Source organism: Microtus oregoni, unplaced genomic scaffold (assembly GCF_018167655.1).
Source record: "Microtus oregoni isolate MIOR12 unplaced genomic scaffold, Mior012 000104F_ref0000108, whole genome shotgun sequence".
Lineage (NCBI taxonomy): Eukaryota > Metazoa > Chordata > Mammalia > Rodentia > Cricetidae > Microtus > Microtus oregoni.
The window spans coordinates 2,940,689-2,954,975 of NW_024544718.1; the positions used below are offsets into that span (position 1 = coordinate 2,940,689).

Here is a 14,287-nt window from a genome sequence, read left to right on the forward strand (position 1 = left end):
AGAGTACTGAAAGAGACTACTGGAAGGAAAAGGCATTTTAGGGTCAGGTAAAAACCTGGCACAAGGGGATCTCCCAGGAATCTACAAGAAAGACCCCATCTTAGCAACAGCAATAGCAGATAAGTAGCCTGAACTGGCCATCTCCTGTGACCAGATTGGTGCCTAGCCCAATAGTCAGCAAAGAGGCTTCATCCAGCAACTGATGGAAACAGATGCAGACCCACAGTCAAAAACTGGATGGAGTTCTGAGAATCCTGCAGAAGGATTGTAAGATTAAGAGGGGTCAAGGACATCACAGGAAAACTCATAAGAATCAACTAACTTGAACTCATAGGAGCTCACAGAGACTAAACCGACAATCAGGGGGCCTACATGAGACTGACCTAGGCTCTCTGCTATATGTTACAGCTGTGTAGATTGGTTCTTTTGTGGGACTCCTGACAGTGGGAGCAGGGGCTGTCTCTGACTCTTGCTGGCTTTTGGGACCCTATTATCCTAGGTTGCCTTGCCTAGGCTTAATACATAAAGAGGTGCTTAGACTTACTGCAACTTGATATGCCATGCTTTGCTGATGCTCATGGGAGACTTGCCCCTTCCTAACCAGAAGGAGGAATGGATGGGGGTGGGAAGAGAGAAGGGATGTGGGGGAGGATTGGGAGGAAAAGAAGGTGGGGAAACTGCAGCAGGGATGCAAAATAAATAAATCAGTTTATTTATTTAAAAAATACAGTTGAAATTCAAATTTGTGAGAAAAGCAACATTTGGTGTGAGTTGACAGAAGCAGCAACCAGTAAACAAAAATGTTTTTAAAAGTGATTATTGAGCTGGAGGGACACCTTAGAAGTAGAATGTGTGCTTAGCATGTACAGGTCTTGGGTTCAGTCTCTAGTACCAAAACTAGCAAATAAAGCCGTTATATTATTCATTTAAGCTGTACACACATACACACACACACGTGCGCGCGCATGTGTATACTGTTCTATTACTGGACTTCTTATACATAGAAATGTAATACACTTAACAATAATAGCACAGAAGAGGCAGGTGGGAGCAAAGCTGTCTTCAGAGAAGGAAATGAGGCCATATGGTAATTCAAGGCCACAGGAAGAGGTGAAAAAATTGAAATGGTAAACAAGAAAAATAAAAAAAACTATAATATAAACTTCCTTAATTTCTTCAAAAAGCATACAATTATATAAAGTAGTATTATAAGATATATCTGCTATGCTTGAAATACATATAAAAGTAATATGTGCAATAAAATAAAAAGGGAGAGAGAACCAGAATTAACATGAATAACATTTCTGCATCATACTAAAATTGAATTTGTAATACAAAGTAGAGTCAGATAAATTAAAATCTACATTTTTTTATTCCTAGAGCAATCATTAACAACAACCACCCCCCTGTGTACTCAATGCAAAAGAAAGTAAACAATGAGAATAAAGACACATGAGTGGTTAAAAGCATTCCATGTTCTTGCAGAAGACCCAGGTTGCATTCCCAGAACTCACATCAGGTAGCTCACTACCCCCTGGAACTACAGTTCCAGGAGATCTGATGCCTTCTTTTGCGCTTTGTGCACATATACATAAATAAAAAATAAGGAAAATACATGTGAGACAAAATAAAATGGTAGAAGATTTGACTATAAGATAATATCAATTGTCAATGTGTTAAAACTATGAAATAAGAGACAGAAGTTGCCACACTAGTTTAAAATATAATTTATATTCTGCCTATAGGAGATAAGCACCATATCTAGAGACACAGGATGAAAATAAAAGGATGAGAGCTGGGCATGGTGGTGCACTTGGGAGGCAGAGGCAGGTGGATTTCTGTGAGTTTTAGGCCAGCCTGGTCTACAAAGTGAGTTCCAGGACAACCAGAGATGTTACACAGAGAAAACCTCTCCCAAAAAACTGAAAATAAAAAGATGGAAAAAGACTATGAGTTAGATATTTTAACATCTCTATAAACAATAAAACTAGGATAAACATCATCAAAGGTATATAATATTTAATACCCATAAAATATATACCTAACAAATATAATCAAACATGCCATCAATCTAATGTCAATATATATGCTCAAAATGAAAACATTCACACAAATATTTGTATGTTTATTAAGACTTCATAATTTTTTTTTTCGTTTTTCGAGACAGGGTTTCTCTGTGGTTTTGGAGCCTGTCCTGGAACTAGCTCTTGTAGACCAGGCTGGTCTCGAACTCACAGAGATCCGCCTGCCTCTGCCTCCCAAGTGCTGGGATTAAAGGCGTGCGCCACCACAGCCTGGCTAAGACTTCATAATTTTTTAAAAAATGTTTTATTTTATGTGTATGAATGTTTGTTTGCATGCATGCATGTATATGCTTAGATGCTTGATATCCATGTGGTCAAAAACAGGGAGTCAGATTCCCTGGATCTGGAGTTACAGACAGTTGTGAGCCATCATGTAGGTGTTGGAAATAAATCTGGGTCCTCTGAGTCAGTGAGTTCCTACTAGCTTGGGTCAGCTATTTCTGTGGATTTCCCCATCATGATCTTGACCCCTTTGCTCATATTATCCCTTCTTCCTCTCTACGGCTGGACTCCAGGAGACCGGCCCAGTGCTTGGCTGTGGATCTCTGCCTATGGTTCCATCAATTACTGGATGATGTTCTATGATGACAGTTAGGGTGGTCATCAATCTGATTATAGAGGAAGGCCAGTTCAGACATCTTCTCCACTATTGCTTGGAGTTTTAGCTGGGGTCATCCTTGTGGATTCCTGGGAGTTTCTCTAAGTACCAGGTTTCTCCCTATCTCCATAATGGCTCCATCTATCAAGATATCTCTTTCCTTGCCAAGCAAGCTTTATTTGTCAGAACACAATCAAAATATCACATATTTCCCCATTTTTTCTAAATAAAAAGCAAAGGTTTTAATTAAGATAGTAAAACTATATACAATAAATAGAATAACTATGTACAAAATATACAGATAAGAATTATATTAACAATGTCCAGTCCATTTACCATTGACAAATTCAGAGAAAATATTCCATTGTCTATCCTATCTTGGTGAGTTTAAAGTTTGTTTCTTTTGGGGGGTAGAGTGAGGGAGAGGTCAGCCAGCTGCTGAGGAAGCAGGATGTAAAGAAAATGAAGTAGCAAGCCATGAGCTACATGGCGAAGCATAGATAAGAAATATGAGTTAATTTAAGTCTAAGTGTTAGCTAATAACAAGCCTGAGCTATCAGCCTGTCATCTTTTTATTAACCAAAGAGAATAATACATACATATTCACAGTGCATAGGATTATTCCACAGCACAAGTCATATTATTAGATTTACATAAAAAGCTCGCAATAGGCAAACAATATGGACAGAAAGTAGATTACTGGTTGCTTAGAGCTGGTGACAATAATGAGGAGTACCAGCTAATGGGTAAAAAAATTCTTTTTAGAATGATAAAAAGATTCTAAAGTTAGATTTTGTTGATAGTTGTACAGCTCAAAATATATTAAAAAGTATTAAAATGTACACATAAATGGATGGTTTGGAATGGAGATAAAGCTTGGTGGCAGCATATGTGCCTAGAATGCACAGGCCCTGAGATTAATTCTCAACAATGTCCAAAATCAAAACAAATGGGTGAATTACATACAGGATATATGAATTATACCTCACCAAGTCTATTAAAATTTAGATGGAAAGATCTCCCAAGTTCATAACAGTAAAAATGGCCATCCTACCAAAGCAATCTAAAGATTCAATGCGATTCCCATCAAAATCCCAACACAATACTCTAAAGTCCTTGAAAGGACAATTTTCAGCTACATATAGAAACACAAAAAATTTCAGAATACCTAAAACAATCATGTATGATTAAAGAACTGCTTGAGGTATTAATCCCTATCCTCAAATTTTACTACAGAGTTATAGTAACAAAAAAAAACATGATATTGACACAAAACAGAAATCAAATGAAAGATCCAGACATATCCATACACCTATAGACACCTGTTTATGTAAAGAAGCCAGAAATATTATTACTTTGGAAAAAAGACAGCGTTGAAGATGCTGATCAAACTGGATGGTTGCATATAGAAGGATCCAAATAAATCTATACTTACCACCCCACACAAAACTCAACCCAAAATGGATCAAAGACTTCAATATAAAACCAGATACATTAAGCCTTATAGAAAAGAAAGTTTGGAATAATCTTCAATGCATTGGCACACAAGACAACTTTCTGAACAGAACACTGAAAGTACAGGAACTAAGATAAACAATTAATTAACGGACCTCACAAAACTTAAAAGCTTCTGTAAGGTAAAGAACACTCATATAGACAAAGCAGTAATGTACAGAATGGGAAAAGATGTTTACCAACTCCATATCTGATAAAGGGAAAATATCAAAATATATAAAAAAACTCAGAAACTAGGTATTAAGAAAATTATTCACTTTAAAAAAATGGGATATACATCTACAAGGAGAATTCTCAAAATAGAAAACTCAAATGGCTGAAAAGTACTTAAAGAAATGTTCAACATTCTGAGTCATCAGAAAAATGCAAATAAAAACTACTTTGAGATTTCATCTTACACCTCTCATAATGGCTAAGATCAAAAACATAGTGACAGTTCATGCAGGAAAGGATGTGGAGTAAGGGGAACATTCCTTCATTGCTGTTGGTACCATAAACTTGTTGGCAAAATTTCCTGCATGTCAACTTAATCTGTCTGTATTCATTGGGATAGATAGTTTAACGTACCCAGACTGAACTAAAAAGGAGTAACTTTTAAAAAGTTCCAAGTATCATGAGGAGAACATGTTATATTAGTTTCTTTTGTCAGTTCTGTAATAAAGAAGCAACTTACGGAACAAAGAGTTTATTCTGGCTTACAGTTTATGAGGAAACAGTCCATCATGTTGAAGAAGGCATGGCAGCAGGGGCAGGAGGCAGCTGGTTACACTGTACATTAGAGGGAAAGCAGATAGTGCTGGATGCTGGTTCTCAGCTACTTTTCTCTTTTTAATGCAAGTCTGGGATCCCAGTTTATGGTATGGTATTACTCACATTTAGGGCTGGTTCTCCCACCTTAGTTAACTAATCTAGGCAGTCCCTCACAGATCTGCCCAGAGGCTTGTCTCTTTGGTAATTCTAGGTCCTGTTAAGTTGGCAACATTAACCATCACATGGTACTGCTATTTTCAGTAAAGCAAAAGTGCTTATAGAGAATAAAATTACATTCACCTTTATTTTTTAAGAAGTTAAATTCTTGCCTAGTTTTTCACTGGGGAAGTCAGATTATTTTCTTTTCTATTCTTTTTTAATGGAAAAGATTTCTTACAGGGGCTCATTTACCCTCATGAACAAGGACATCTCTGTATGTCTAGTATCTAGTAAGAAATTGATGTGCAAATTTTTTCTTTTAATTCCATGTGTATAAATGTTTTGTTTGTGTAACTTGTGCATGCTTGATGCCCATAGAAAATAGAAGAGGAACTTTGATCCCCTTGGAACTGGTGTTACAGATGGTTGTGAGCAACCATGAAGGTGCTGGGAATCTAACCTGGATCCACTGGGAAAGCAGCCAGTGCCCTTAACCACTGAGCGATCTCTCCAGCCTCTCAAATGTTTTTTGAGCTGAACTCAAAAAAGGAACACAAAGAAATGTAACAGGCCCCAGACCTTACTATGTCCCCCAGATCTTAGCACAACTGACTCCATGATTAAAGAACCATTCAGGCTATAAAACTCAGCACATAGACAGTACTACCTGTCAAAACTAAAAGAAAGATCTAATCCATCAAAGTCCACAGTTAATAGGAAAGCCTGCAAATGTACTAGCCTTGTTTTTTGGCTTCTATAGTTATGCTTTTGGTTAACTATTCTTGGTAAATGAAATATGTCAACTCAGAGCATGGTTTTTGTACTTAAAAGCTCACCCCGAGAAAGGCTAGGGGCTCCACTGAAATCCTAGACACCTAGTGTAGTCTCCAGCCAGTAAAGGCTTTCTATTGGCTTAAATACCATGGTGAATACCTCACAAGAAACAGACATATGATGAGAGTTTATTCTAAATTTAAAGAATAATATGAAAGAAGTGAATAACAGAAGAGAGAGGGTAAAGAGCAAAATGAGCTTTAAGCCTGTTGGAGAAATGAGAACCTAACAAGTATGGGAAATTAAGGTGTTTTCTTTTTATAGACAAGAGAAACCAAGCAGAGAGAGAACTCAGGTGTGTTTGACTTCTTGACATTGTAACCTGACATTGTCATTTACAAAGCTGTGCTGGAGAACCATTTGGTTGAGTGAAAAAAAAAATTTAAAAACCCTCATGTTTCAAGTACGTTTACAATTTTTCACTGGGCTGCATTCATAGCTATCCCAGGCTGCATGTAACCAATGAATTGTGGGTTGGAAATGCCCCATTAATTCTTAAAAATCAAACAGAAAGTGATAATTATATGACTGGACAACTTTCTTTGAAGAAGGAAGAAGGTGTGTGGGAGATGGTAATTCTGGTAGCTCCTAAAAAGGTAGGTTTAAGAGTGGAGGTAGCATAGAAGAGAAAGTGGGAAGTACACTTGAACACATTGGCACAGAAGACCACTTCCTAAATACAACCCCAGTAGCACAGACACTGAGATAAACAATAAATGGGACCTCCCGAGAATGAAAAGTTTCAGTAAAGCAAAGGACATGGTCAACAAGACAAAACGGCAGCCTACAGAATGGGAAAAGATCTTCACCAACCCCACATCAGACAGAGTTCTGATCTCTAAAATACATAAATAATTCAAGAAATTGGTCATCAAAAGAACAAATAATCCAATAAAAATGGAGTATAGACTTAAACAGAGAAATCTCAACAGAGGAATCTAAAATGGTTGAGAGACACTTAAGGAAATGCTCAACATCCTTAGCCAGCAGAGAAATGCAAATCAAAACAACTCTCAGATTCCATCTTACACCTGTAAGAATGGGCAAGATCAAAAACACTGATGACAAGTTATGCTGGAGAGGTTGTGGGGGAAAGGGGACACTTCTGCATTGCTGGTGGGAATACAAACTGGAACAGCCCCTTTGGATATCAGTATGGTGATTTCTCAGAAAATTAGGAAACAACCTTCCTCAAGACCCAGTAATACCACTTTTGGGTATATACCCAAAGGATGTTCAATCGTGCCACAAGGGTGTGCTCAACTATGTTCATAGCAGCTTTGTTTGTCATAGCCAGAACCTGGAAACAATCTAAATGCCCCTCGATGAGGAAAATGTGGTACATATACACAATGGAGTACTTACTACACAGCAGAAAAAATAATGACATCTTGAAATCTGCAGGCAAATGGATGGATCTAGAAAACATCATATTGAATGAGGTAACCCAGACCCAGAAAGACCAATATCGTATGTACTCACTCATAAGTGGCTTTTAGACATAAAACAAAGAAAACCAGCCTACAATTCACAATCCCAGAGAACCTAGACAACAATGAGGACACTAAGAGAGACACACATGGATCTAATCTACATGGGAAGTAGAAAAATACAAGATCTCTTGAGTAAATTGGGAGCATGGGGACCATGGGAGAGGGTATAAGGGAAGTGGAGAGGAAGGGAGAAGAGCAGGGAAAGTATATAGTTCAATAAAAACAATTTAAAAAAGAGTGGAGGTAGGTGTTATGGCTAACATCTGTAATCTTAAAGAGGATGAGGCAGGAGGACTATCATGAGTTTGAGGCCATATGGTGTATAATTTGAAACCTTATATCATAAAAACTATTAAGAAAGGAATTGAGCATGGAATTCAGGCAAAGGTAATCTTATGCCTTGTTAGACATAAGATAATGATGACATATTTAAGCAAATGTAATTGAATGAAAAAATAAGCTAAGGAAATCGGTTCACTTGGCTATAAAACTCTAGAAAAAGATGAGTTCTTTCATAGCAAATGTGTGAAAGGAAACAAAAGTAGAGGAAACACTTTGATTGGTCATATATATAACCACAGAGAGACAATGAAGATAAATATAAGAACAGATTAGGAATTAGTCCATGGGAAGGGGCAGCTAAAAAGAAGAGGTTAAGTCAAATGTAACCTTTCCTTAGGAAGGAATTGACCATTATAAACCTCTGAAATCAAAATACTTATAGAATGGAGGAAAAGATTTTCTGAAGGGGAATAAAAATAAATGTGTCAGGGAAAATAAATAGAGCAAACAGCACACTTAACCCTCAGCTGTTCTCTGAAGATTGAACACTACCTGCTCATAAGTTGTTGGAGCTTTTCTTCCTTGCTCTAGATCAGCTGCAGCTGCTACGAGTAAACATGTTTTCTGTGCAATCAGTAGTCCTTGATCAGAAGGACAAAAAAGGGACAGCTGATAAGAAAAAACCACAACATCAATGAATGCGGAGAATTCTGTCAGCTGAACACAATCAGAATCAAAATCAGCAACGTCTTGTCTGAATGAGAAAATTCTGCAGGAAAACCACATGTTGCCATAAAAATGATACAGACTATCACAATGATTTACAGTTTTAATTTTATATTACTTTTCATTGTCTTTAGTATCTTCCTGGAGATAAAAAGCTTCTCTTCTTTAGTTGTTTTCTCAATGACAGGTACTGTCATTAGGCCCCGAATGCCTATCTAGCAATTTACTTCTTGGGTGATGCTGCCATTTATAGGTGATTTTCCCCCTGGGAAGTAGTTTTTCCTTTGTACCGAACAGAGCCCAAATCAGTACTTATATTGTTATGTTTGAAGAGGACAATGTCAAATCCTGACAGGCATTAAACTTAACCTCATCATTAAACCTTGTCCTCTAGTTTTCGGAAATTCTGAGCTTTTTACTATAATAAAACTCTAAGCCACTTTGATTTCTACACGCCAATCTTGTACAAGCATCACCACAAATGTCAAAGCTGAAATGGACTTATGCCATTTAATTAAAACTGCATTTATACAGAAATGTGCAGAACTTGCAGACTTTTTTTTCTTTTTCTTTTTTTTACTGGTACTTGGGATTGGATTGAGCCCAGGACCTTGTACATGCTAGATAAGTATTCCACCACTGAGAAGCATCCCCAGTCCTCCAAAGACTTGCTTAATCTTCCCAAACATTTAGGGATAACAATCATGACCTTCACTGAATAAATAACATTTAAGTTGTCCAATCTCTTAGGTTTTGGGTTACTTAAGGTGAGGGAACTGTGCTCTTCAGTTCATTCCAGCTCGAAAATTCAGAACATTGACTTGGTCTCAAATTGTCAGATGAGTTATATTCTGTAACCCCTCTGCTTTCATTCCCCCACCAGTATTTGAACCTCTTTCTAACTTTTTAATGTCTGATTTGGAGGTAAATGACTATTTTTGGGTGCTTAAGAGTGAATAATAAGGTCACAAATTCTTACATATAGAACCTGCTCCAGAAAAAAAAAGGACACTCAAACTTCTCATCTCCCTTTTCAACCCGTGCTGTTCACAGGTACTTATACTACATTTCGACAGGTGTTTTTATGTGACCTTTCCAAACGTGTTCGTAGCTGGGAACATTGGAGCATGCCCATTCTAAAGAGACTTCTGTTTTAACATAGGACTCTGGATCTGTCCTGACAAAGGGAATGGAATAGTTCTGTAATGTTTGTGATGAAATTTACCTTATAGGAAACCATGAAAAAGTTTTTCATTGTCTCCCGATCCTTAGCAGACTGCAGAGCTAAGTTCCAAGCTGAAAGTTAAGATGAATACTATAATTGTGAAAAATTGACTGTTTAGTCTATATCACCATAATCTCTACTGTCAACATTTTCAATACTAATTTACTAGAAAAGGGGTTCTTGGGATTAATTATATTTTACTTAAATTTTTAAGTTTGAAATTAATTAAAATGAAATTAAATAGGTAAATAAGCTATTTTGTTTTTGGAAAAAGAAATTAGACTTTATGTTTGTGGAGAAACTTTTTGCCAAGAAATTTAGAGATTTCTATCACTTCTAATCATCCATTCTAAATCAATGACAAATGAGGTACTGTTTAATTTTTTTTTAAGTTTGAGACATACAAAAAGAATTCTCAGTAGTAAATCTATCTCTATAACCACATACCTCTCTGTAACAGTAACAAAGAAACAGGTCATGAATTTGAAAGGGAGTGAGATGTTTGTGGAGTGAAAAATGGGAGAGGTTGGAGGGAGAAAGGGGAGAGGGGAAATGATGTAATTATATATTAATTAAAAATACATGCAAAGAAGAGAGTCTCTAAGTGGTAACTGAAAGTCACCAAGTCATCAAAAAATAAGTTCAAGCTTAGGAAAGATCAGAATATACTAAAATCAATGTTTAGAGTATTTATGGAGCATTTTCTATTTTCCAAAGTTTAGTAAAAGTCCCAAGTAGGTAAAACAAGGTGAGTGATAAAAATACCATTATCTTTTCAAACTTTTAAAAGGTCAAAGTCATTAAATATTTATATATTTTAAAATACTTATTTTCCAAATTTCTTAGAATTCACACTATTTGCCCTTTTGCCCAGATGAAATCCTCAAGGAATCCCACAAAACAGGACAGGGTTCATGTAGAACCAGTTCACTCTGTGATATTGTTAAGTCCTTAACTGCCTCAGTAATTTTTATATCATTTTCATTAATTAAAGTCCAGAAAAAGAAAATGGCACAATTATGAATTGTGTCATTTAATGAACTGTAATAAAATAAACATATATCCACACCAAGAAAGATTTTGGTCATTCCCAGAAAACTGCAAGCTCCCTTCAAGTCCAGGATCCCTTTTTATGGTAAACACTACCTTAATTCTTTTCTTCAGATTATATTTTTAAAAATTATTTTCATATTATTTGCATGATAAAGTCATAGAAACTTCTACACACATGAATATAGTGCACACTGACCCCATTTCCCCTCAATGTTTTTCTTCCTTACCTCCTAAACAGATCACCATTGGATTTTTAACACTGAATCTAACTGTGCATAAACTGAATCATGCATTCTGTACTCTTTAATGTCTGGCTCTTTTTATTCAACAATATGTTTCTGAGATGTATCCATATTGTTGCATGTAGTTTATTTTTGGTGGATCACATCAAAGAATAAGTTCCGCTTTCTAGAGCAGGTTTAGGAAAATAATTTGGAAAATAAAAGTTATAGTTCATCATTTTGTTTTTGATCACTCTCCACAGAAAAGAAAATTGGTATGGAATACTTTGTTATGTGTGAGATAAATATACTCTTTCATATAAAATCCTTAATAAATGATCCTACATAAGAGATTATGCATTTCTATTTTACACACAATGAAACCAAGATTCAGCAAGTTATATACGTATACCAAAGGTTCAAAAGAAAGAGCCAGTGGTATAATAGAATGGTATAATGCCCACAGATTTTCTTTTACCTATTTTCCTGAACCAATTGGCATCATTAACTCTAGAATCCAAAGTTGAAGGATCTTCATCAAAACACTGATAAAATTTCAGGAGTGCTGTATCAAATAGGAAAATGGGATATTTATCTTACATGCTAGCAAAGTTCTTAATCATCCTTTAAGATAGTATGAACCTAGAAGGTTCATTTCTGTATATATATAATTGCATATCAAAAATAATCCAAGCGAGAAAAAGCATTACTATGTTTCATGAAAGCATTAACTCAAACTTTGAGGGAACAAACATATCTTTAGAGAGGATTATAAATTTAATTATTACAATTATTCACTACTTGAGGCACACAGAATAAAAAGCAGGAATAATAAGTAAAATGCTAAAATGATGCTTAGTATACATGAATCTCTGGGTTCAATCTCTGGCACCAAACAAAACACCCTAAAATAATTCATAGTATCAGTGGGCTGGCATAATATTTACTTAGCTTCCACAATAAGCATAATATAGAACCAGAACATGCTATCACCACAAGAAAGCATTTATTACTCACCACATGCTCTTCTCAGAAAAAGAATACCAACCAGTAAAGTTTTCTTTGAAAAGCTTTGGCTTTGAGTCATTTTGCTATGTTTATAATCCTGTATTTGAATATAAAATTCAACTATTGTTGTAAGTAGATTAAAGTTTCTAAGATACAGACTTTTGGGTGTACTCAGAAATGACATATCCTTTGAGTAGAAGGGACACCACCAAATAAAGCATGGTGCTAGTAAAAAGAATGTGGTGTTGTAGATACCAGTTTATAGAAGTGGCCAGGAAAGATTATGCGTAGATAGAGGAGAGGAGATGACACTGACTTGTGTAAATAGACAAAATCAGAGAACAAACAATTCAAGTTAGATTAAGAAGGCACAAAACAACCAGCAGTGCTCAGAGAATTTCATTCGTCATGTTCATTTTTACATGTTCAATTATAGGACAGGAAATTAAAAGGGAAGGAAGGATGAGGGGGAGGGAAAGTGAGCAGGAGGGAAGGAAGTATCTTTAAAACAAATTAGGATAAAAATGTACTAAAATCACATTTAGAAGTAGATGTTAGTAATGGCAAACATTTCCCTTCTTGTGGATAAAAAACTAAAATAGTTCCCTGTGGTAAACATTAATAATGAACATTAAGTTTAAAATATTAGAGTCAGTATGTTCAATATATTGGGAGAATTCAAGAGAGGATAGAGGCAAGATGAAGGATTGAAAATAGTAAGGACATAATTACCTGTGTTCAAGTAAGTCAGAAGTTTGTCCATTTCTTTCTTTCTAAAAATTGAAGAAAAGGGAGTCTTTATGTACTAAACCTTTACTGTAGAAAATAATTGAAAGAAACACTGTGTCTGAGAATTGGGCTAAAAATGACAAAATGTACAGTTTCTAGTTCAATGATAATCTATGATCCAGCACATTCCCTCCGCTGTCTGACACAGTCACTCAGACCAGTGTGCTCACACTTTTCTCTCTATTTCTACTATTCTCAGCGAATGATTTCAATAACTGACAAGCTTTCATATTTGGGAGCAGGTAGTGACCTCTGGGATTTATAAGCTCTGCTTCCTTTCTAAAGGTTTATGTATTTTATGTGTATGTGTGTTCGCCTGCACGCATGTATATGTACCACATGTGTGCAGTACCTACAGAGGCCAGAAGAGCACATCAGATCCTCTGAAACTACAGTTACTGGTGGTTGTGAGCTGGGAACTGAACCTGGGTCCTCTGCAGGAACAAGTGCTCTTAATTGCTGAACCTCCTCTCCAGGCTGTCTGTTTTTTCTGTCTGTGTGTGTGTGTTTTGTTTTGTTTTGTTTGTTTCAGGACAGGGATTTGAATCTCTGGCTTAAGTAAAATTGTATAGATGCCTAATGTCTAAGAAAAAGTAATGTTCAGGGGTAGAATACTTGTCTCAAATGAGATGCTTTAGATTCTGTCTCCAGCACTGAAAAGAAGTGGAGGTGCTCCGAGGGAAGTAAGAGTAGATGGTGGACTGGAACCTCATCTTTAAGGAAATATCACATAATTTCCATCATTCTGTGGAAAGCCATCTAAAAAACCTGTTTATCTAATACAAACTCCCCATTCTACAGTTGAGGAAACACACCTTATAGCAGGGAATGGTTTACAGGAGGTGACACAGTTAGTGACAAAGTCAAGTTTTTTACCCTGATCTTTTAATCTTCTGTTAAATTGGTTTAAGGGGTTAAGAAATTTTAGCAAAGGATTATGGCTTCCCATTCTATTTTTAGGAGACTGGAAGTGGATATTCTGACCTAACAAGTAAAAAGCAGAACAGACTGAAAAATCAACAACTCTTCTTGACTCCATAACAGTAGTGAGGAACAAGGGCAAGTTACTGCTGAGGTGGACCAGTGAATACAGTGAGACACAGAGCAGAGTCTTGGGCCTGGAAATGATGGGGGGAACTAAAGCCTTAGTTAGAAAAGCTGGATTATGGTTGGCAAATCACTGGATGCTTATTCTGGACAAGTCTTAGAGCTAAAAACTACAAGGTGATCCAGTCATAAAGGAGGCCTCAACACTTTTACAAAATTCAGCTCCATTGCTTAGCCAGGTACTCACAGTAGGCACTGGAGAAAAATCCTGTCATGTTTCTGGCAAGCATGGGGAAAGTGAATCATTTTGAAATGTTCCAAAATACCATGTTCTTTAAAAAATATTTGTTTTTATTTTGTGTATATGACTACTTTGCTTGCATATATGCACATGCAAAATATATTTTGCTTGGAGTCCATGGTGGTCAGATGAGAGTGTCAGATCCCCCTGAAACTGGAGTTGTGGATGGTAATCCACCATGTGGGCGTTAAACCAAATTCAG

At 36.3% G+C, this 14,287-nt stretch overlaps 1 protein-coding gene across 1 annotated transcript in view; it reads right to left on the minus strand.

Annotated features, from left to right (window-relative positions):
* The window catches only part of LOC121443313 (testis-expressed protein 11-like), a gene marked incomplete at its 5' end in the record, with an annotated part of 312,932 nt that overhangs the window by 68,387 nt on the left and 230,258 nt on the right, over nucleotides 1-14,287 (minus strand). Inside the window, 4 exon segments of the mRNA XM_041645021.1 lie at nucleotides 8,268-8,384; nucleotides 9,667-9,737; nucleotides 11,419-11,505; nucleotides 12,681-12,721. Coding sequence (XP_041500955.1) covers nucleotides 8,268-8,384; nucleotides 9,667-9,737; nucleotides 11,419-11,505; nucleotides 12,681-12,721 — 316 coding nt within the window.